This window comes from Suricata suricatta, chromosome 14 (genome assembly GCF_006229205.1).
Source record: "Suricata suricatta isolate VVHF042 chromosome 14, meerkat_22Aug2017_6uvM2_HiC, whole genome shotgun sequence".
Taxonomy (NCBI): Eukaryota; Metazoa; Chordata; class Mammalia; order Carnivora; family Herpestidae; genus Suricata; species Suricata suricatta.
In genome coordinates, this window is record NC_043713.1 from 72439615 (window position 1) to 72464094 (window position 24480).

The 24480-nt window shown below is 46.2% G+C and overlaps 1 protein-coding gene across 1 annotated transcript in view; it reads left to right on the forward strand.

Moving 5' to 3' along the window:
• The window catches only part of SVOP (SV2 related protein), a 76343-nt gene that overhangs the window by 4943 nt on the left and 46920 nt on the right, over positions 1–24480 (forward strand). The window contains exons 2-4 of the mRNA XM_029922527.1: positions 13802–13962; positions 17652–17737; positions 19013–19111. Coding sequence (XP_029778387.1) covers positions 13802–13962; positions 17652–17737; positions 19013–19111 — 346 coding nt within the window. The remainder of the gene's footprint in view (positions 1–13801; positions 13963–17651; positions 17738–19012; positions 19112–24480) is intronic.

Below are 24480 nucleotides of genomic sequence, written 5' to 3' on the forward strand. Positions count from 1 at the left end.
ATTTGTCCGTGAATCACTGTGTGATCTTAGGCAATGTATTTAGCTTCCTGAGACCTAAGGAGTGCCTGGGCCACTTTTAGAGGCATCCTCAGTTTTAAGGTTCTAAGCTACCAGGATGGGTGCCTCGTGCCATCCTGGCTTATCGAAATTATTTTGTGGTCATTATTAATTATATCTCTTTCATGCTGTAGTGTGTGTTTTCCCAACTTTGACATTATTCACATTTCAGACCAGATGGTACCTTGCAGGGTGGGGGTGGGGGGATGGCTTTGCATTACAGGATGTTTAGCTGCATCCCTGACCTCTACCCACTAAATGTCACAGCCCCAAGTTGTGACAATCAAAAATGTCTCCAGACATTGCCAATGTCCCCTATGAGATTAAATCATGCCCCATTGAGAACCACTGCTCTAAAGTGTTTTAGTTTAGGTAATAAATTATCCAGTCTGTCTATTCCTAGAGCATCTTTGGGTCTCTCTTCCAACCTTATTTCTCTGACCTTAGTCCTGTCAGGACCCTAGTATGTGTTCTACCAGCAACTTATGCACCTTCCTCCATCCTCAGTATACCTTTGATTAAAGACTATAAGGTCCATGAGGACAGGAGCTCAGTGTGACACACAGAAGGTCCTTGCAACATGCTTATTGAATAAATGAATGAATCAGTTACAAAGACAAACTACCTGGAAAGATATAGCATAGATCTTTGCTCCCTGCCCCCCCTCCACTGAGGTTATGGAACAGAATGATCAAGTGTGGGGGCTCCCTACTCAAGTAGACCTGGATTCAAATCCCGACTTTCCTGGTAAATTGGAAGGCCATCTTTTCTTCACCAGGCCTCAGTTTCAAGTGCTTAGTAGAAGTACCAGCACATACTAAGGGCTAAATAAATGTTAACTGTTACTTATTTGTGATTGTTGCCTTTTATCTAGAATATAAGCTAGTGATCCACCACCCAGGGAACAAGGTCAGTGTTGTTCAGGTCGATGGAGGTGGTAGGAAAATACAAAGAAATAAAATCCACAGAGAAGTAAAATTTCTTTTAATTATGGACTTCTAAAGATTCAGCAATGGAAAGGATCTTAAAGGCCATTGTATCCAACCCCCTGTACTTTATCTCCCCAATCCAGGGCAGGAGGGCATCAAGTGGTGGTGTTCAGGCATCTATGGCCACCATCAATGGTTTATTAAAATTCAGATCCCTGGGCTCTACTCCGCAGAGATGTCCAAGCATTAAATCAGGAGAATGGCCCAGGAATTGGCATTTTAATCAGTTCCCTAGGGGTGTTCTTAACCTCAGAAAAGCATTGGCTAATTGGTTAAGACTTTGGGCTCTGGAACTACTCCGGCCAGGCACTGTAGTATACTATATACTCTCTAGGGATCCTGAGACAATTGATGTAATGTCCCTGAGCTTCTATTTACTTGTCTATAAATTGGGGATATTAATAACACCTCCTTCCCAGTCTATAAATTGGGGATATTAATAACACCTCCTTCCCAGGGTTGTTGAAGAGATTATACAAGATAGTAAGTATATACAGCATTTAGGCGTGCCAAAATGCTGCATATTAAATATCATTACCCTTGGGTCCACTCCGATGGATACCCACCCACCTCTCCCGGCCCATGGCCTCAGAAAGCAGCCTTTTTCATCTCTGGACGTCTTTCCCTAAGAAGGCTCCCCATACTGTGTTGAAATCTGCTTCCCTCTCCTCTATACCCAAAAGCTCAAGCTCTGGTCTCAGGGTCCAGGTTGAACGAGTACCGTCTTTCACTTGCCTAAACTTCAAATATTTGAGGAGAGAGGTCCAGCCTCTGAAAAAGATGCTTCCCAAATCACACAGATCAGGGAGTGCCGAAGTCTTATCTCAAAGGAAACAAAAACCAGGTCCATTTTTAAGTGCCCTCAGCAATTTCCATTGTTGTGGGTCCGCAGTATCTAATCCCATTAGCCAACAGGTGTCAGATTCCTAAGAAGCCCCAGTGCCAGGCTGCTGAGCACCTGGCACAAAACTGAGGGACGGTGGTCATCAGCGTTGCTGACTGGATTCCCCAAACAAGCAGGCACTTGTGACGCCTTGTAGACGGTTCTCTCAAGGAAGGGTCTTCCTCTACTCACTGACGGTGATGGGGAGGTAGGTTGGGAGGACAAATAACAAAAGCTTCACCCCCTCTCCTTCCCCGGTGGAGCCCCCCTAATCCAAGCCACCACCACCTTTCACGCAGCCAACCACACAGGCACCTCCCAGGTCTCCCTGCTTCCTTTCTTGCCATCTTTCTGTTAAACATGCCTTTTATTTTCTGTATTCTAGTGTGTTGACCTCTTGGGGCCTTGCTGATCCTGGAGGGATAGTCCCTTCCAGAATTAACTAGTAATGACTCACCTGCCAGTGCACTTTTCATACACAAAGTAACCAATCCACCTGTCCGAATTACCTCAAGGCCAAGTACCAGGCAGCTCCTGTGCCCCAGAGCCTGATGAAATTACTCACACTGGTCAGTCAGCCTGCTTGTCCTGCCTCGCCTATTCCTTCCTGCGGAAACCAGGGTGAGGGCTCTTGCCCACCCCTCCCCCTCAGCTTCTCTGCCTTTTGACCAACTCAGGTGTGTCCCCGTAAGGCACCTGAGGTGTGACAGGCTCCCCCGCTTGCAATCTGTAGTAGAACAGAGTGTATTCTTTACCAGCAGTTGTCTCCTGGGCCGTTGGTCTTGCTGTACCTAAGGAATATTATAACCTGTATCCTAAACCGTCTCCACAATTTGTTCTTCGTCTTGTGGAAACACATGCCTGAGCGACCTTCTCAGAACTCAACTCTGATCATCTTCCACTCTCTCTTGCCTGCTTGAAAACCTTTCAGTGGCATCCCCTGGGTCTTGGAATAATGTGGAAAATCCTCACTGTGGTGTCCAGAGCTCTGCATAACCCAGCCTGCCTCTCTGATCTCCACATCTTGGTCCTGCCTCCGGGCCTTTGCACCAGTCATTCTCCCTGTTCTCTCTCCATCTGTGCCCAACTCTCTTTGCCTTCTTGATCTCAGCCTCTTTTTTTTTTTTTTATGTTTTTTAATTTATTTTTGAGAGCAAGAGAGAGACAGCATCAACAGGGGAGGGTCAGAAAGAGAGAGGGAGACACAGAATCTGAAGCAGGTTACAGGCTCTGAGCTAGCTGTCAGCACAAAGCCTGATGCAGGCCTCGAACCCACTAACTGGCTAAGCCAGATGCTCAACCAGCTGAGCCACCCAGGCGCCCCAGGGAGGTCTATTCTGACTCCTTCTTCCTCTGGTTGTTATCTTCACTTTTTTTTTTTCCTTTCCTTCTCAATATCCATTCTTTTGCAAATGTATTACAATTTCCTTGTTTACCATCTCCCCGACTAGAGCCACCCACCCCATGAGGGCAGCAACCACATCTATTTTGTCCCCTTTGACTTCCCAGCACTCAGCACACAGTCAGCACTCAGCACACAGTCAGCACTCAGCAAATACCAAAATACTGAATGCCTGTGCCAGGCTGTGCGAGACACTCTTGTCTGTATTGACTGCTTTCATCTCCTTGGCAACCCTGTGAGGTGGGAATTACCATTTCCATCCAATCAGGGAGGCAACCAAGACTCAGAGAGGTAACGTAACCTCCCCAGGGTCACACAGCAACTGAGTGGCATGGACAAGAAATCCAAACACAAGTCAGTCTGTTTGCCAGAGTTGGGCCTTCTTCTTCCCTAGGACAGACCATGTCTCTTCATAACAGGACACTATCTGCCACCCTGTGGAAATCACAGTTAGGTGTAAGCTTCCTTTTTGGTCTGGTAGACTCGTTAACTCAGGGGATTAAAATCCAGAAGCTCAGATGAAAAGAGAAAAACCTCCTTATCTAAAATACCCTAACCAACTCTCAGACCCTAATTTAAGGAACTGGAGTGAATTACATGATGGTGCAAATAAGATCTTTGACAGTCATTTCCTCAAGCTCTTGTCTTCTTTAAATAGCAAAAATATGTGAAATAAATGTTCCCTGCTATTTTGGTAAATTACATGCTGTATATACACAACAAATGCCAAGAAATTTTGTGAGCCAACCTGTTTCCAAGCCCTCATACATTTAACATATGTCACTGCGATTTTCTTTATCTTTCCTATCACATTTTCCCCCCTTGGGAAGTCTTGACTCAGATAGTTGATAAGTACTTTTAGGAACCGTACTGAGGCAAAATGTGGCCTGGCTTCCCGAGAGTAATTTAGTGTCAAAGGTCTCTCTTTATGTCTGTCTTAAAACCAGTTTTCATCAATAAAGTGCCCTGGCTTCTTGGGGTTTGCCAGAGTAGGAATGTGAGCAGATCCTGGTGTAAAACTGTGGGGAGCTAAGTCACTTTCTCAAGGTCATATGGGACAAGGGTCAGTGTACTCAGAGCTCAGGCAGAAAGGTGAACCCGAGCAGGGCCCAGTGAAGGGAAGGCAGCATTTACTCAATGCCCGTGATTTTCCCATTCCTCATCAAGCTCAGTTAACCTTTATTAGGGGTTCTGCAAACCCATTATCATTCCCATTCCACAGATGAAAGTGTCTGTGCCATGCTCTCCAGGTACCACGTGATCAACAAGAGCTCTGTAAATAGTTGCTGCTGCTCTTATTATGAAAGCAATAGATGCACAGGTTTAAAATTCCAAACATTACAGAAAGGTCCAGAATGAAAAGGAGGAAAATGTCCTTCCCATCCAGAAAGTCCCCATTTCCATGCAGTCCTTCCCAGAAGCAACCTGTCTGTGATTTCTTAGGTATCCTTCCAGAATGCCCAGGACGGTGGAAGCGTACTCTATAGCGTTGCTTCTCAGACTTAAAGGTGCACACAAATTGTCTGGGGACCTGGTTAAAATGCGGATGCTGATTCAGTAGCTCCGGGTCAGGGCCTGAGACTCTCAATTTCTAACAAGCCTCTAGGAGATGCTGGGGCCCCTGGTTCAAGACCACACTTAAATCTTAGTAGCAAAGGACCTAGATCATGTGACCATATTCTAGCATATTTAATAATGAGCCCTGACAATCTTTTCCTGTTGGCTCTCAGAGGTCAAGTTGTGTGTGTGTGTGTGTGTGTGTGTGTGTGTGTGTGTGTGCATGTGTGCATGTGTGTTTATTGTGGTAAAATATGCATAAGATAAAATTTACCATTAAAAATTTTTTTTATTAATAGTTTATTGCCAAGTTGGTTTCCATCTAACACCCAATGCTCTTCCCCACAAGTGCCCCCCTCCATGACCCTCACCCCCATCCCCTTTCCCCCTCCCTCTTCAGCCCTGTTTGTTTTCAGTATTGACAATTTTAAGCATTCAATTAGCACCATTAAGTACATTCATGCTGTTATGCAACCAACACTACCATCCGTCTCCAGAACTTTTTCTTCTTCCCCAGCTGAAACTCTGTCCCCATTAAACACCAACCCCCCCCCCTTCCCCCTGCCCCTGGCAGCTGCTATTCTACCTTCTGTGCCTGGGAATTTGACTGTTCTAGACCCCCTCATATAGGCAGACTCATACAATATTTGTCTTTTCGTGCCAGACTTATCTCATGTAGCATAATATCTTCAAAGGCCATCCATGTCATAGCATGTGTCAGAATTTCCTCTTTTTCTAAGGTAAATAATATTCTATTGTATGTCCAGACCACACTCCGTTTATCTGTTCATCCATCGATGGACCCTTGGCCTGTTGTGACATAATGATAGAGATCAACAAAGTTTTTTAAACATTTTCTTGAGTGGATGCGTTATCATCTATGTAATTACTCCTCTTGTAATGATCCCGGTTTTGGGGCAAACAGCATGCCAGCGCCAGAAGAGAATATAGCAGAGTGGCTGGGAGTGGGGACCCTGAAGTCAAATGGCTTTGCCAAAGTCTGGCTTAGACACCTGCTGGGTGACCTTAATGCAGCTCCTGGCCCGTCTGGGCTTGACTGTCCTCATCTGGAAAATGGGGTTAGTGATGGTGAAGATTCCATAAGGTAATCACTGCCGAGCACGGGCCCCCATCAGCCGTTATTTGTATTGTAAGCCACTGCCTACTCACGTCTGTCCCGCAATGAACTACCAGCAGCACGATTCTGTGTGGGAGCACAGAGCACTTAAAATTGTGAAAACGATCACAGATTACCTTCCCCAGAGGTGCAGTGGTCCCTGTTAGGTGCAGAAAGAAATGTGGAGCCATGGATGGTCCTTGAGGAGAGGATGAGATACAAGGAGGATTCAGAAGAGATTGTCAGGCTGTGTAGCCATTCCTTCTGCGATGTTACCTCAGAGTCAAGGGTGACCCATCGATCTTCGCTTCATCCCTGAAAATGAGGTGATGATGCACGTAAATGTCCATTTCCTCCCATCTTCTAATAGTCCTCTACATTCCTGTCTCCCACGAATACCTGGGGAGCTGTTTATGTGTCTGATGTGGGGGTTGCTTCTTGGGGACAGGAAGTCCCACTTATTTGAAATTCCATCCCATTTAATACCAGTGCTTACTCCATGGGTTGCAGAGGTTGAAATGTCACCACTCCCCCCAGCTAGCCTTTCAAAGCTTTTTTTTTTTTTTTTACACTTTTTTATTTTTGTGAGAGAGACAGAGTGGAAGAGGGGGAGGGGTAGAGAGAGAGGGAAACACAGAATCCGAAGTAGGCTCCGGGCTCTGAGCTATCATCACAGAGCCTGATGTGAGGCTTGAACCCACAAATGGTGAGATCATGACCAGAGCCGAAGCCAGATGCTTAACTGACTAAGCCTCCCAGGTGCCCCCAAGACATTTAAAAAATATTTATTTACATATTAAATATTTATTCTGAGAGAGAGAGAGCACAAGCAGGGGAGGGGCATAGAGAGAGAGGGAGAGAATCCCAAGCAGGCTCTGAGCTATCAGAGTGGAGCCCCACATGGGGCTCGAACTCACAAACCATGAAATCATGACCTGAGCCAAAATCAAGAGTCAAACGCTTAACCAACTGAGCCACCCAGCCGCCCCTCACGGCACTTATCCGTAGCATTTCTCACAATGTGCAAGACAGCTATGAAACAATATGTGCGCACACATGCACACACCTTTTTAAACGCCCACCTCCCTCCCCAGCAGCAGACTATAAGCCCTGCAGGAAGGAACCTAAGTCTCTTTGGCTCACCTTTGAAATCCCAGTAGTATTTTTGGACTTACTACAAGGCAGGTGCTCAATAAATATTTGTTGAATAAATGGATTCCAGTAACATCTGCGGCAGTATTAATGGTTGAGGTTTTTTGTTTTTTGGATGGTGAAATACAGCACACAATTTATCATTTTAATTATTCGTAAGTGTACATACATTCACCTGTGGTGCAACCACACCGTTATCCGTCTCCAGGACTATTTCATCTTCTCAAACTGCAACTCTGACCGCCTTAAACACCAGCCCTCTATTCCTTCTCCCAGCTCCTGGCGATCACTCTTCTACTTTGTCTCTGTGGAATTGAGTACGCCAAGTATCTCGAAAGTGGAATCATACAATTTGTGTCATTTTGCGACCGGTATATTTCACTTAGCATGTTTTCAGGGTTCATCCATGTTGTTGCATGTATCAGTGCTTCATTCCTTTGTAAGACTGAATAGCATTCCCTTGTGTGGCTAGACCACATTTTGTTTACCATCCGTTCATCAGCTGATGGACACCTGGGTCACTCCCACCTTTTGGGCTGTCATGACTAATGCGGCAGTGAACTTGGCGTATATTTACAATGGCGTACAACAGTCACCTCTATCTGGTTCCAGGGAATTTCCACCACCCCAGAAGGACACCCTGTATCATTAGGTAGTCACTCCCATTCCCTCACCACTCCCAGACACTGGCAACCACTAATCCACCTCCTGTCTCTATGCATTGGCCCATTCTGGATACTTCTCATAAATGGAATCACACAACATGGAACCTTTTGCATCTGGCTTCCTTCCCCCAGCATCATGTTTCAAGGTCCATCCGTGTTGCAGCCGGTGTTGGTGTTTTGAGCGGTGTGCTAAAGACCACTTAAATCAGCCCCGAGAGCAGACCAACTGTTACATGTTCAGAACATTTTGGAGCCTGTTGTTTAACCATTGATGGGTTGAAATTGGTCACATATACACCCTGAATATCGTCATATGTTACCCATCCTTATGGTTTGGGGGGTTTCAGGTGAGATTCAGTTTATAGGCGCACCACTGGCTTGAGAGCACTCCCATGGTTTCCATCAGCATGGCCCCCAAAGCTGCCCCCAGAGAAATGCCGAGTCGGGATAAAACAGCTGTGCTGTCTGCTTAAGTGAAGCCCCAGCCCCCCCTCCCCCCTTCTAACCAGATTTCTGGGCCTAAGACAGTCTTCTGTCTCCTGGCTTTTGCTCCCAGGCGATCCCTGCCTCTCAGCTCTAGGCAGGGACATTTGTCTGAGTCCTATCACAGGACCTGGGCCTCTCAGATGAGGTAGATGAGCTGCAGGCACCCACCTCAGCCGACAGAGCAGGGGCTGCGTTCCTCGGCAGGACTGCCTCATGATCTGTGTGGGGCAGACGCGCAGCAGATTCCCCCATCTGACTCTGATGCACTAAATCAGTCCCCAGATAGGCAGCAGCAGCACCACCTGGGAACGTTGTGTCCGAAATGCAAAATCTCAGTTCCTAGCCAAGACCTTCTGAATCAGACTCCCTGGCCAGCAAGATTGTGACCAGCCCTGTAGGGGTTCGAAGACTCCATCCAGTTCAAAACCCCTGCACCAATGTGATGACCTGGGAAGTTGTCAGCCAGACTTGGAATAGAGCTGGGCCTTTTGGTTTCATTCTAGAACGTGCCATTTCCCACTGTCTGGCAAGTCTCGGACGTAGGCCAGCTCAGTTCATGCATCACCTTCCTTCCCCAGACATGTGTGAATTCCAGGGAGAGAAACTGATGCTCAGTGATAGGACCTAGGGCTGTAATGCCAAAGCCAACCAGGCTGCAGTGTCAGCTCCTTCAAGCTGCGTGACCTTGGATGAGTGCCTTAACCTCTCTGAGCATTATTTTTCTCATCTGTGAATGGGGATAATAGCGGTACCTAATTCATAGGTTAGTTGTCGGGGTAACAGGTGAGAATGTAGAAGGCTTGTAGCATAGCTCTTAGCACATAGCAAGTGCTCAGTAAAAACAGCTGGGTCGTTGGAGAACTACTATTTAAGAAGCTTGAGGGAGAGGAAGTCAGTGTTTGTACAGTTTAAATTTTTTTGCATAATAACTCTGGAGGGCCTTATTTGTAGCAGAAATCACTGGCGCCTGTCCCAGATCCCCTCTACCAGGCTGGTGGATCTCCCAGGTGCCACTAGGTTTGGCTGCTTATAGCTCCCGGCTACAGTCTGCTCTGGAAGACTGCCTTCAGCTGAGGGGAGCCGCCTCACCTGGGGACACCCGGGAGGTTATGCCCTACACCCCTGTGGTGATGTGCCAATGACTGATGGGAGCCCAGCCCTCTGGGTAGGACCATCTCAGTGGCATGATTCCCACTCTGGAGCTCCCCACTGGATCAGGTTTCAGCAAAAACAACATCCCTGCCTTATCCTGCCTCCCTCACTTCCCAATGAAAGTACTTCTTAACAAACCATTGTGCAAGAATCCCCAACTCATTTTTGCAGAGATAGAAGAAGTCATCATAAAATTAATCTGGAATCCCATGGGACCCAGAATAGCCAAAATGATCTTGAAAAATAAGAACAAAATTGGAAGTCTCACACTTCCTGATTTCAAACCTTACTACAAAGTGACGGCAATTAAAACAACATGGTACTAACCTAAGGAAAGACATATAGACCACTGGAATAGAATAAAGAGCTCAGAAATGAACCCTCACGTATATGGTCACGTGATTTTTGACAAGGGTGCCAAGACCATTCAATGGGGTGAAGGGTGGTGTGTTGGGAAAACTGAATGTCCACATGCAAAATAAAAGCTGGACCCTCACCTTATACCATGTACAAAAATCAACTCAAAGTGGATCAAAGATCTAACCCAATTAAAAAAAAATACTCTTACAAGAAAATGAAAGGAAAAAGATTCATGGCACTGGAATTGGCTGGACTGTATCACAATTAAAAACTTGTGTACATCCAAGGACACAATCAACAGAGTGAAAAGGCCACCTGTGTAAAGATAGAAACTATTTGCGAAGCAGAAATCCAATAAGGGATTGATACCCAGAATATATCAGCAGCAACAAAAGCCTGATTTAAAATCAATCAACCTGATTTAAAAGTGGACAAAAGCCTTAAGCATTTTTTCAAAGGTGTGCAAATGGCCAATAAATACATGAAACGATGCTCAATTTTAGGGAAATTCAAACCAAAACTACAATGAGATACCATTCCACACCCATTGGGGTGGCTTTTAATGAAAGAAAGAAAGAAAGAAAGAAAGAAAGAAAGAAAGAAAGAAAGAAAGAAAGAACGAACGAACGAATTGGCAAGGATGTACAAAACGGAACACTTGTTCATTGATGAAGGGAATGTAAACTGGTGCAACTGCTGTGGAAAACAATACACAGGTTTCTCAAAAAATTAAACATACATTAGCGTATGATCCAGCAATCCCACTTCTGAGTATAAAACCAAAAGAAGTGAAAGCTGGGACCCAGATACATGCACACCCATGTTCTTAGCATTGTTTACAACAGCCAAAAGGTGGAAGCAACCCAAGTGTCCATGATGGAAGGATTACAAAATTGTGGTATGTCCATACAATGGAATATTAACTAGCCTTGAAAAGGAAGGGCATTCTGACACCTGATACAACGTGAATGAACCTTGAGGACGTGATTCCAAGTGAAAGAAGCCAGTCACAAAAGCACAGATACTGTATAATCCCACTTACATAGGCACCTAGAATAATTAAATTCATAGAGACAGGATGTAGAATGGTGGGTGTCAGGAGCTGGAGGAAGAGGGAAATACGGAGGTAGTGGGTAGAGTTTCAGACCAGGAAGAGGAGGAGTTCTGGAGTTTCATGGTGGTGATGGTTGGACAACAACATGAATGGACTTAACACCATAGAATTGTACACTTATACATGGTTAAAATGGCAAATTTTATTGTATATATATCTTACCACAATTGAAAAAGTAAAGAATCACACCTTAGGCTCGGTGGCTAATGAATCCAATTCATAAAGCAATTATCACATCCAATTTATGGAGGAGGTAAACTGAGGCTCGGAGTGACTATTATATCTTATCCAATGGGGATGATAATAGCCACGGCCATTCAGGGTTTCTGTGAGGGATTCAATCAATTAATGATGCATGTAAAGACCCCTGATCGAGGACAAGAATTAACCTAGGAAGATTTGGGAGAAGGAAATCAGCAAGGAGTCGTGGTAGATTCCACCCAATTGTGGTCAAATGTTGGCAATTTTATGTGGTGCAACGTAATGGCAGTGTTGGTTCCTAAGCTGGACAGAGGAGGAAAAATATTTGTCCTTGTTATCTATATACCTACATATGTTTTAAATATTTCTAAATAGAATTTTTACGGAATAAAAATTAAGAGTAGGTAGGGAGCAATAGAAGGGTCTGGAGAGATAGCATCCTGTCTTTGGCTGGGAATACCAGGTTTTGATCTGACAGAAATGGGGTTGAACCTTGACTCTGGGTCTCCTTAGCTATGAGTGTGAGTGAGTCATTGACTTCCAGGGTCACAGTTTTCTTGTCTGTAAAGCAGTGGGAAGGATCCCAACCTCAGCCATTGTGCAGATCGAGCGCTTGGAAAACAACACCTAGAATGAAGCACAGAACATAAGCTCGGTGCTGCTAGACCGGGGTGGGGGTGCCAGACAGGACGGGTACTAGCTCCAGGCTTCAGTCAGCCCAGACCAGCCTGGAAGCCCTGTGCTCTGTGCTCAGCCCCAGGCCAGCTTGACCTCCAGCTTTCCAAGCCCCATCTTGCCAGTGAGTGGTGTTTCGGGTATTTGCGAAATTGCTGTGATTTCATCTGCTTTTTCTCTTCTCCAACTGCATAGGCTTCTGGAATTTGAAGTTTTACCCCTTCTATGCCAGAACACCAGTTATTCTTGGTGAAATACATGGTACAATGCAACAATTAATAATAGTAATGGTATATTTTACTTAGATATTTTTCCTTTTCTATTTACTTATCTTTTTAAGTTTATTATTTACTGAGAGAGAGAGAGAGAACCAGTGAGGGAGGGCAGAGAGGGAGGGGGACAAAGGATCTGAAGAGGACTCTCTGCTGTCAGCACAGAGCCTGATGTGGGGCTCAAACCCATGAATCATGAGTTCATGACTCAAGCCCAAGTCAGATGCTTAACCAACTGAGCCACCGAGATGCCCCTCTTTTTTTTTTTTTAGCTTTTTAAAGCATTGTCCAAATTTGCCCTCTAGCCATTAATGCTCCTGACATCCCAGACTTCTTTCTTTCAAAGCCCTAAGAGGAATGGGCATTACTCATTCAACATCACTCTCTCCTATGACCGTTGTTTGGGATGCCTTTGTTCCGTCTCTGCCATGACCCCAAAACCCACCCCAGGGCTGGCAGGCAGTAGGAGTTTTGTGTTTGAAAGTGAGAGAGATGGAAGGACACAGGTCGTTTTACTGCTGAGCCCCAGACTAAGAGACTGCTGCTTTTCCCGAGTAACAAGAATTAGTGTCGTTTTAAAGGAATGTGTTGCAGAGTGGAGTCCGTGGGTCTCAAACTCAAAGGCCTTCAAGGCCAGACAAAAGGGGTAAGTGCCAAGCAAGAGGAACAAAGAACAAGTGTAAAGAAACGTGGCAAAAGGCCCTCAAGGGCTGTGGGTAATTTGGAGAGGAAGGGACTGTGGTCAGCCATGGAGTGTGTATCCCGTCCACAGGGAGCACACTACCTAGACTGAGCCACATGGCTCAGCTCCGTACAGGAATATGAGCCCCAGGTGACCAGCACTTTACTCTTTTTTAAGTAACCTCTCCACCCAACATGAGGCTCGAGCCCACAACCCCATGATCAGAGTCATATGCTCTACTGACTGAGCCAGCCAGATGCCTCAGATCCGTTACTTTTTTTTTTAATGTTTTTATTTATTTTTGATACAGAGAGAGACAGAGCATGAGAGAGGGGGCGGGCAGAGAGAGAAGGAGACACAGAATCTGAAGCAGGCTCCAGGCTCTGAGCTGGGTGTCAGCACAGAGCCCGATGCGGGGCTCGAACCCACGAACGTGAGATCTGACCTGAGCCGAAGCCGGAGGCTTAACCGACTGAGCCACCCAGGCGCCCCAGATCCGTTACTTTTTGAAGAGACATGAAGAATCTGTCTTTTTACAGTAATTCTCCCAATTCAAAAACTTGGGCATCCACTTTAAATTTTAAAAAAGTATGGTACGGGCAACTTTTTGTGGACATAATATCACCCCTAGGTGACCAAATTGTTACCCTTGACAGATACAGAGAGATGGATCTAAATTTTGAAACACATGATTCCAAACAGTATTTACATCTCAAACAAAGATACTCTCTTTGTTCTAACACACGTTCTCTTGGTTAGTTCTCTTAGCCTAACACATGTATAGGGTCCCCCCGGAGTGGCGCAGGGCAGCCCAGGCAGGGATGTGGCAGCCCTGATACATTAGCTCTTAAAGCTGTCACATGCACCCCCGCCAGTCCAACTCCATGGAAATGCCACCCCCACCTCTACCCGTGCATCCATTCAATCTCTGGACCATCAGGAAAAAGCCTTTCACCTGTCTTGGGCACAAAAGCTGTTCGGTAAGGGTATTGAAGGGAAGCTCTAGCCATCATGACCAGATCTTCTCTGTTCTCTAGGGTGGTGAAATTCCGTCGCACGGGTGAAAGCGCCAGGTCAGAGGACGACACGGCTTCGGGAGAGCATGAGGTCCAGATTGAAGGGGTCCGGACGGGCCTAGAGGCTGTCGAGCTGGATGATGGGGCAGCTGTGCCCAAGGAGTTTGCCAATCCCACCGACGGTGAGGGGGCTTTGCATTTGGGACATCATCCTGGGCCACAGTCAGGGCTCTGAGGTGCCGCTGTTACCTCCCCAGAAAAAGGGACAGGTAGGAAGCCCCAGGGTGACACTGGAAGTGTGGGCTGGCCTACATGGCTTAATCCAGCAGACAAGGTTACATCACAATCCCTGTCAGTCAGCTTCATTGCATAACACTCAGCTGAGGACAGCAGCAACAATGATGATGATGGTGATGGTGCTGCTGGTGGTGGTGACGACGATGGTGACACTGTCAGTGGTGATGGTGATGACAGTGGAATGATGATGGTGAGGGGGAGGAGGATAATAGCGATAATGATGATGGTGATGATGGTGATGAGGATGATAATGGTAGTGATGACACTGATGGTGATGATTGTGGTGATGGTGGTGGTGAGGGGATGAAGATGATGGTGATGGTGATGATGATGATGGTGGTGGCAAAAATTGTGTTGGTGGCAGTAATGGTGGTGGTGATGAAGAGGATGATGATGATTATGATGATGGTGATGGTGATGGTGGTGATGATGTGGTGGTAGTGGTGGTAGTGATGGTGATAAGGATGATGGTGGTGATGATGGTGATGGTGGCAGTGATTGTGTTGATGGTAGGGATGATGATGGTGGAGGTAGTGATGGTGATGTTGGTGGTGACGGTGGTGGTGGTGATGATGGTGTAATGATGATGGTGATGGTGATGATGGTGGTGGTGGTGGTGGTAATGGTGATGATAGTGTAATGATGATGGTGAGGTGGTGGTGGTGATGATGGTGATGGTGGCAGTGATTGTGGTGGTGGTAGGGATGATGATGGTAGAGGTAGTGATGGTGATATTGGTGGTGATGGTGGTAATGGTGGTGGTGGTGATGGTGGTGTAATGATGATGGGGATGGTGATGATGATTATGGTGGTGGTAATGGTGATGATAGTGTAATGATGATGGTGAGATGGTGGTGATGATTATGATGGTGGTAGTGATTGCAGTGGTGGTGGAGATGATGATGGTGATGATGGTGGGATAGTGAGGTGGTGGTGGTGGTGGTGATGATGGCAGTGGTGGTGATGACAGTGGTGGTGGTGATGGTGATGATGACCATAGTGACAAGAGCAGTGGACATTGCTGCAGATTTACTCTGGGCCAGGCACTGTGCTAACCACTTTACACATATGACCCATTTAATCTTCACAATAGCTCCAATTGGCACTATTATGCTCATCTTCACCATTTTGCAGAAAAGAAAGCTGAAGGACAGAAAGGCTGTGTATCTTGCCCAGAGTCACGCACCCAGAAGTTAGCAAAGCTGGAACTGTAGCCAGACAGTTCTCAGAGCCCACATTCTTATCCATGACCTTGTGCTCCTCTGAGCAGAGCTAGTCAAACAAGAGACCTGAGGTGGTGCTGTGGGACCTGGTCTCCCCTCACACTGATGCTGATGGATGAAAACATGCCATGCATTCCTGGAAGGCTACAGATTCCCAACATGAGAGAGGGTTAGTGACTCAAACCCAAGGCCTGTTGTTGGCAGATCTAAGGAGGTAGCGACTAGGGAGGGGGCAGGCAGTAGTTGGGAGCCGTGACTTTACTCCTAGGCTGATCCGGACTCTGCTCCAAGATCTACAGTGTGGCAGCCCCGTGACACTGGGCAAGTCCTTCTCCTCTGCAAAATGGAGCGGGGGCTGGGGCTAGGCTAACAGGTGAGACAGGGACTAAAGGAGATAGCTTACATCAAGGTCTTGATGCAGTGCCTGGCCCATGTAAGCCACAAAACACACACCCTTAGTTATTATTACCATTCTTATTATTGACAATGCTATAGGTCTTACTCTGCTTTCTCCTCTGTGGTTTTTTGCTGGAAGAAACTAGGTCCTGCCAGTGTGATAAACACCAGCTCACACTTTTGGAGAAAATTATGACTGATGTAAGAGGCCCGTGATTGAAATTCAAAAAGAAAAAGAGAGAGAGAGAGAGAGACAATTCCCAGCAGGGGCTGATGAGATCCTCAGAAGCAGCCCACAGAAGGGCCACCCAGTGTGCTCCTTTAGTATTTTTAGTTTGCAACGAGTGTTTTTTTGGAAACCATTTTGGATTTACAGAAGAGTTGCAAGCGTAGTTCAGAGAGCTTCCTCATACCCTTCATGCAGCTCAGCTTCCCGTCACATTAACGTCTTACCTGGCCAGGGTACACTTGTCAAAACTAAGTGAACACTGATGCGATGCTATTTACTAAACTGCAGACTTTTTTTTTTAAGTTTTTATATTTTTATTGAGAGAGAGAGCACGCTCAGCTTGCCAGAACCAGGGTGGGAGGGGGCAGAGAGAGAGAGAGGGAGAGTGAGAATTCCAAGCAGTCTCTGCACTGCCAGCGCAGAGCCCGACTCGGGGCTCAAACTCACGAACTGAGAGATCACGACCTGAGCTGAAACCAAGAGTCGGACACCCAACCAACTGAGCCTAAACCCCAGACTTTTGACTCAGATGTCACCAGTTTTCCAGAAGCACTGTTACAGGGCACAGCCCAGCCCACTCTGTTGTATTTAGTCTTTTCATAGTTTTCAAAAACACTTATGAGCTTATCGATTATATCCCGTTTTTTTCTGAGCACACACGTTAACACATGTTTCGTTGGGAAGCATTTCCACATTATAGAAAGGTACAAAGTCGGAGCATTGTGAAGTTACAAAGATGACTGTGGATAGTTTGTGGACACTCAGTCTTACACACGTATCTAATTTTATCACAAAGACAGCTCTAAACAGTGCATATCTACCTTCAGTTACCCATTTCACTTAAGGATATAATGTGGACACCTTTCCACCTGAGCAGAGACATCCTGCTCTCACAGTGTCTTTCTTTCTTGACTATGGAAGCAATACATTGTGAAAAAAAGCTAGAATCTCAGAGGATGTCTCCCTTCCTCTCTCCAAAGACAACAAAAATGAAACCATAATGTAAAGTTTTGTATGTAGCCCATGCATGTACACATACGTACATTCAAATACATACACATACACAAACATGTACATTTCCAAGAAGAGAATCATACTAAACATGTTTTCCCTTTTGCTTTTTTTACGTTTATTTATTTATTTTGAGAGAGAGAGAAAAAAAGCGGGTGCACACACAAGTGGGGGCAGGACAGAGAGAGAAAGAGAGAGAGAATCCCAAGCAAGCTCCATGCTGTCGGCACAGAGCCCCACAGGGGGCTTGAACCCATGAACCATGAGATCATGACCTGAGGCAGAACCAAGAGTTGGGCACTTAACCGACTGAGCCACGCAGGTGCTGATATTTTGCTTTATTTAAAAAAAAAATTAACGATATATTGTGTGCATATGCACACTCTTTTTAACAAGTAGCTCATATTTCATAATGTTAATAGATAAAAATGTATATATTCTCATGATCTATTCAATAATTTATTTAACCAACCCTTGTTGATAGACATTCTGGGCTTTACAGTTTTCCCTTTGACAAACCATGTTACGGTGGACTTTGTAGGGAGATTATCTTTTCACATTTGCTAGAGCGTTCCTCTAGGATGACATTTCTAGAAGTAGTGTGTGCTGCCTTTACTGAGCATGGGTGTGGACCCTCCCTTCCCAGACACCCCCACACGAGGACAGCCGCAGGGTGCACTCATTCCTTCGTCCCATCCCCTTTTCTCCTTTCCAGATACTTTCATGGTGGAAGATGCGGTGGAAGCCATTGGGTTTGGAAAATTCCAATGGAAACTGTCTGTTCTCACCGGCTTGGCCTGGGCAAGTATTTGTGAGTGTGGTGACCTCACGTTCGGTCTCCAGAAAACCCCCAGGCTGCTCAAGTGGGTCCTAGGGGCTCTATGGAAGCACACAGTTCTCTCCATCTGAAGCCTTCACTTGAATCAACAAGCGTTTGTGTTGGGGGGCCCTGGTGGTCCTGAAGATCTGCCCTTGGGAGTAGTTTGGGTGGGGTTGGTGACAGCCCTCAAGGTGGATTTGAAGCTTCTGGCTAGTGAAGTGGCTCTCAACCCTTTGGGGTCAGGGTTGCGATAAGATTATGATGTCATCTGTGGAGCTCACCTAGCTAAAACATGCACAGATAAAAACGTGCCTTCTGCTTCAAGAGGTTCATGGTCCCTTGTTAAAAATCCCCTAGTCTTCCTCTAGCAAAGAATGCAGCTAGACCTTATTTTTTTTTATGTTTATTTTTGAGAGAGTGAGAGACAGAGTATGAGTGGGAGAGAGACAGAAAGAGGGGGAGATATAGACTCTGAAGGAGGCTCCAGGCTTGGAGCTGTCAACACAGAGCCTGACACGGGACTCAAACCCACGAACTGTGAGATCATGACCTGAGCCGAAGTCGGATGCTTAACCGACTGAGCCACCCCAGCCCCCGCAGCTAGACCTTTAACACAACTAAAATGGATTTTTGTAAATGCTGCAAGACCTGTTTTCTCAAATGCATCTCCAATTTCCCCCACATCATTTACCCCTCCTAATATGAAAAGCCTCTTATGTTATCCATCATGTTCCCACGGCTACACGGGTCTGCTTCTGGACTCTCATCCCCGTCTGATCTCATAAAGGTATCATGGTATGTGATCGCTGGGGCTTCCTAGCATGTGTTAATGATTAGAAGGCCATACTTGTTAACTGTCCTGAAGATTCTGCATGAACAATGACCCATAAGCCAAAGATAAGCGAGTCTTTAACTGAGCTAAAGAGAAAAAGATCCTAGTCTCTCTACCTCCATAGAAAAATTTTTCTCAGATTTTAGAGGCATCATAACATTTCCCCACTTCATCTGGGGGGGTGCATCTATTTTGCTACCCCCAGAAACACAGAGAGAGAATGTTACGTGCCTATTTGTCAATTCCTGCAGAGCGCTGCACTGTTTTAGCTACTGGAGCTTTTGGTGTGTAGGGGGCTCAGAGGCCAGGGGAAGAGGGGTTTTCTACATGCCATCCTGGGGGTCGTGGACTTGGAGAGGGCGCAGCCGCCCCCAGCGCTGGGCAGACCCTGGCTGGCCTCACCGTGTTTGCTTCCTCCCCGCAGATGGCCGACGCCATGGAAATGATGATCCTGAGTATCCTTGCTCCCCAGCTGCACTGCGAGTGGAGACTCCCCAGCTGGCAGGTTGCGCTGCTGACCTCGGTAGGCGGCTCCCCCCACCCTCTACCCCGCGCAGCTCACCCCTGTGGCATCCCCTAGGGATCCTCCGTGGAGTGAAAGGCTCAGGCTCAGCAGGAAAAAAAATAAAAATATGCCCTGGTTGGAAACTACGTGATCCCAGTTTCCTTTCCTCCTCTGTGCACCTCAAATATCCCAGCAGGTTGGCAGCAAATACAGCTCCTCCCAGGGGTCCCACGACGTGGGGTCCCAGACGGTCTACTCAGTTGCTGGGAAGTTGGAACCCACCGGGGCATAAACCTTTGAGGCTTCCCTTGATGGCAAAATTGTTCCTCCCACAATCTGAGCAGTGAAACGACACAGTGCCTGACACATAGCAGACGTTGGATAAACGGAAGGGAGTGCTGCTCCCTGGGATTGAGACTGGGAGGAGAGTGAGCGAGAACCCTCCGAACTTGTTAGGGGAATTCAGCAGCAGCCCTCTACAAGGGAGGGCACTGGCCAGGCTGGATAAGAGGATAATAATGGTACAAAAGTTAATATTTATTAAGCTCTTACTGTGCAAAGGGCTTTACATATATTGTATACAACCCAAGCATAAGATATATTGTGCTGTTTAATCCTCACAAGCCTAGGAGGCAGATACTATTGTTAGCTGACGAAAATGAGGCACAGAGAGATTAAGTCACTCACGAAAGGTCACGCAGCTTAGCTACCGGCAAAGTACGGTAACTGCTAAGCAGGAGCACCTCCAAGAATGCTCTAACCGTTCAGGAATGCACTGAGTGCCTTCAGCAACTGGGGCTGGTCTAATGCCAGCAGTAAAGTTGTACAACCTCATGGGAGGTGTGTCATGAACACCTATACCTGCATTTTATGGTTTGGTCACCTAGACGTGTGACCTTGAGTGAGGCGCTTTCTGGCTCTGTTTCATCCCCTGCAAAATGGGGGCGATAATGCCTGTTTTTCTGCAAACAGCAAAATATGTACAATGCCTAGCACATGGTAGGGGCTGAGTACTTGGTACTTCTTTCTCATGGTCCTGATTTTCACTGATCCCCCCTCAAGCATACCCACAGGCCTGTGTGTTTGCAACGTGGAGCCTTTTGTCATTTGGTTCGTAACAATCACCATTGATTGAGCACTTACTATGAGCCAGACTCAGTGCTAAGAGTTGGGCATACATTATCTTTTTAAACTCTCAACCCTGTGAAATAGGTGCTCTTATCACTCCCATTTCCACAGATAAGGAAACTAAGGCTCAGAGAGGTGCAATGACTTGCCCAAGCTCACTCAGCCCATAAGAGGCAGAGGCAGAATGGAAATCCAGGTCTGTAAGGCTCAGAGCCCAGCTACTGCCTGGACTACTTCCTAATGGTATAAAATTTAGACTCATGGGCTTGGTGAAGCTGTGAAGTTTTGTGGCCAGGCTTCTGTGGAAAAGTTTGGGCGCAGCAGGAATTGATTTACCTGCAGAAGGAGGGTAAGAGGGGGCCTGCATTACTGTCACAGGAAATACGGTGCGGATTACCGTAATTATTGTAGTATAAACTAGTGCTCTGCTGTGCTGAGTGCTCTCCGTTGGGGGAGAGAAATTGGGGGAAATGTGGAGGGATGCTTAATTCTTCTGGGGCACAAGGATATCCCTTAGCACATGATTCAGGCAACAGTTCACCCCAAGACAGCAATCTTCAAACGTTTTTGCTCTAGGTTATCTGGAAGAGAGTTTTCTGAAAACTATACATGTCCCAGGACTCTTACAGGTTTTAAATTGACATTAAATGTCTTTATTTTATTTTTATTTTTCATTTTTTTCCCCAAGGTTATTTATTTATCCTGAGAGACAGAGAGCACAGGTTGGAGAGGGGCAGAGAGAGGGAGAGACAGAGAATCCCAAGCAGGCTCTGAGCTGTGGGCGCGGAGCCTGGCCTGGGGCTCAAACTCAGGAAACTACGAGATCATGACCTGAGCTGAAACCAAGAGTTGGAAGCTCAACCCAACTGCCACGCAAGCACCCCTACTTTTTTTTTTTTTTTACTTTTTACAAGCCGTTTTAGGGGCGCCTGGGTGGCTCAGTTGGTTAAGTGTCTGACTTCAGCTCAGCTCATGATCTCACAGTTTGTGAGCTGGAGCGCCGCATCGGGCTCTGTGCTGACAGCTCAGCCTGGAGCCTGCTTCAGATTCTGTGTCACCCTCTCTCTCTGCCCCTCCCCCGCTCACGCTAGGTCTCCTTGTCTCAGAAATAAATAAATGTTAAAAAAAAAACAAAAACGTTTTATGTCTTTAGAGAGTGAGCTCGAGTCAGGGAGGGGCAGAGAGAGAATCCCAAGCAGGTTCCGAACTGCAGGTACAGAGCCCTACACGGGGCTCCATCTCACAAACCAGGAGATCACCACCTCAGCCAAAACCAAGAGTCAACGCTTGACATATTGTGCCACCCAGGTGCTCCACTTTTTTTTTTTTAACCTTTTTTGACATGAAATGTTTTTAAATTGTTGGTTACAGGTTCTGTGATTTCTGGTGTATTGGAAATATAAAAGAAGTTAAATAAAATTTCATATCACTTTTTAAAATGTGTCAAATGGAATTGAAATACTTACCTGATACCCACTATACCCTGTTTTAAAATAACAGGAATAAGGGGCGCCTGGGTGGCTCAGTCGGTTAAGCCTCCGACTTCGGCTCAGGTCAGGATCTCATGCTCACGGGTTCAAGCCCCGTGTCAGGCTCTGTGCTGACATCTCAGAGCCTGGAGCCTGCTTCCGATTCGGTGTCTCCCTCTCTCTCTCTGCCTCTCCCCGCTCATACTCTGTCTCTCCCTGTCTCAAAAATAAATAAAACATTAAAAAAATTAAAATAAAATAACATGAATAAGGCCTTCAGAAGTATTTGGAAGGGCGCCTGGGTGGCTCAGTCAGTTGAGCATCCAACGAAGGCTCAAGTCATGATCTCATGGTCTGTGGGGTCACAGGCTCTGTGCTGACAGTTCAGCACCTGGAGCCTGCTTCAGATACTGTGTCTCCCCCTTTCTCTGCCCCTCCCCCTCTCGTGCTCTGTCTCTCTCTCTCTCTTAAGAATAAATGTTAAAAAAAAAAGTATTTGGAAATCCTGCATTGCCTTGTTTGTTTCTTGAGTTGGCATTTCCCTTCCATTTCTCCATGTTTTCTTGTAGCCGTGTTTTACTCTACTCACAAGCATATCATTTATCACCTGTCAGAATTTTCTGGGGCAAAATATATCAATGTTAAATTATTGTTTTTAAATTCTCTGAGCTCAGAAGGCTCTAAGTACTGATATTTTTCTCCTGCACTGAGTTATCATGATAATCTTTAGTAATATGCAACAGATCAAAACAAGGGGGAATTAATTTTGATAAATATTGTTAAACACAAGTGAATTTTTCTCAGGAACGTACCTCTTGATGAGCGGTACGAAGTATCTCCCCAGTTATATCACAGGGCTAGGTGGCAATTCCATTCCCATTTTTCATTTTTATGGAATGGATGTAAATATGAAAAGCTTTCTTTGCATATAAAATTGAGAGCGGGGGACCTGAAGGCATTCTGTACTAGCCCATAAACTAATGCCACCTGGTTTTTTCAACAACTTCCGAGCGATATGCTGACGAGCACACAGCAATCGCTCGTGAAAGATTATTTTTAGTGATCTAATTTGCTGACTGCTTGATTAGGCTCGCTTTCAATTTGGTTAAAAATAATAAAAAGGAATTGGAAACTAGATGACTTGCAGAAGGAATTGTAACTGTGTCATTGGTGTCCCTTTTGAGGTGTCCTGGAGGGTTTAACCTCAGAGCTCTGTGCTGGGAGGGACACCGCAGAGACCGGGGCAGTGAGAAGCGGGAGGGGGTGTTTGAGACAGGGAGACCGAGGCTGAGCACAGGTGAGCGCCCTAACGCTTTCTCAAAAAAGAGTGTGTATAGAAGTGACGACCTGGAAAATAATTCCTTTAAATTTTTTTTTTAATTTTTTATTTATTTTTGATACAGAGAGAGAGACAGAGCATGAGAGGGGTAGGGGCAGAGAGAGAGGGAGACACAGAACCGGAAGCAGGCTCCAGGCTCCGAGCTAGCTGTCAGCACAGAGCCTGACGCGGGGCTCGAACCCACGAAAGTGAGATCTGACCTGAGCTGAAGCCGGAGGCCTAACCGACTGAGCCACCCAGGCACCCCTGGAAAATAATTCCTTTAAAGTAGCCATGTCGGGGCGCCAGGTGGCTCAGTCGGTTGAGCATCCAACTCTTGGTTTCAGCTCAGGTCATCATCTCACAGTCCGTGGGTTCAAGCCCCACGTCTGGCTCTGCACTGGCAGTGCAGAATCTTCTTGGGACTCTCTCTCCCTCTCTCTCTGCCCCTCCCCTGCTTGTGCTGTCTCTGTCTCTCTCAAAATAAATAAGTAAATCTTAAAAGAAAACTTCTTATAAGTAAATAAAAGTAGTCATGTCTGCTGGTCCCTTGGAGCACGTGCCTCTGTGTCACCCCCGTTTCAGCCCGCTGCCTGAGGACATACCTGAAAGAATGGTTTTGGGGTCAGACAGCACTAGGCAGTGCCTTCACCTCTTTGGGCCTCAGTTACCTTGTCTGCAAAATGGGGATAATAATAGCACCCACCTTGTAGGGCCATTGTGAACATTAGGTAAGATGTCAGTGTAAAGAGTTTGGCATGCTGTCCCACTCTTGCTGAGGACAAGGGATGAGAGCTCCAGTCAGCCTTCCTGGGTTTAAGACCTGGCTCTACCCTCTCCTCCCCGGGATACTGAGCAGGTTTCTTAACCCTCTGAGACTCAGGCTCCCCATCTATAAGATGGATATGATCATTCAAACTTCATCAGCTCTGTTCCACAATAAACAATGTAACAATGACTTTGCACACCAGTGAGCGCTCTGTGAGTGTTTCCTCTTACAAGTAGCCTGCAGTTCTCGTCCCAACCTCTGTCTCTGTTTTTTGTATCTCCAAACCCTTGATATTTTCTTTTTAATTAAAAAAAATGTTTAATGTTTATTTATTTTTGAGAGAGGGAGAGAGAGAGAGAGAGAGAGAGAAAATGAAAATGAGTGGGGAAGGGGCAGGGAGAGAAGGAGACACAGAATTGGAAGCAGGCTCCAGGCTCTGAGCTGTCAGCACAGAAACCGACCTGGGGCTTGAACTCCAAATGGTGAGATCATGACTTGAGCCAAAGTTGGACACCCAACCGACTGAACCACCCAGGTGCCCCTTTTTCAAATTTTTTAAAGTTTATTTATTTACTTTGAGAAAAAGAAGGAGAGAGAGAGAGAGAGAGAGAGAGAGAGAGAGAGAGAGAGAGAGAGGGAGAGAACCAGTGGGGGAGGGGCAGAGAGCAGAGCAGAGGAGGACACAGGATCCCAAGCAGGCTCT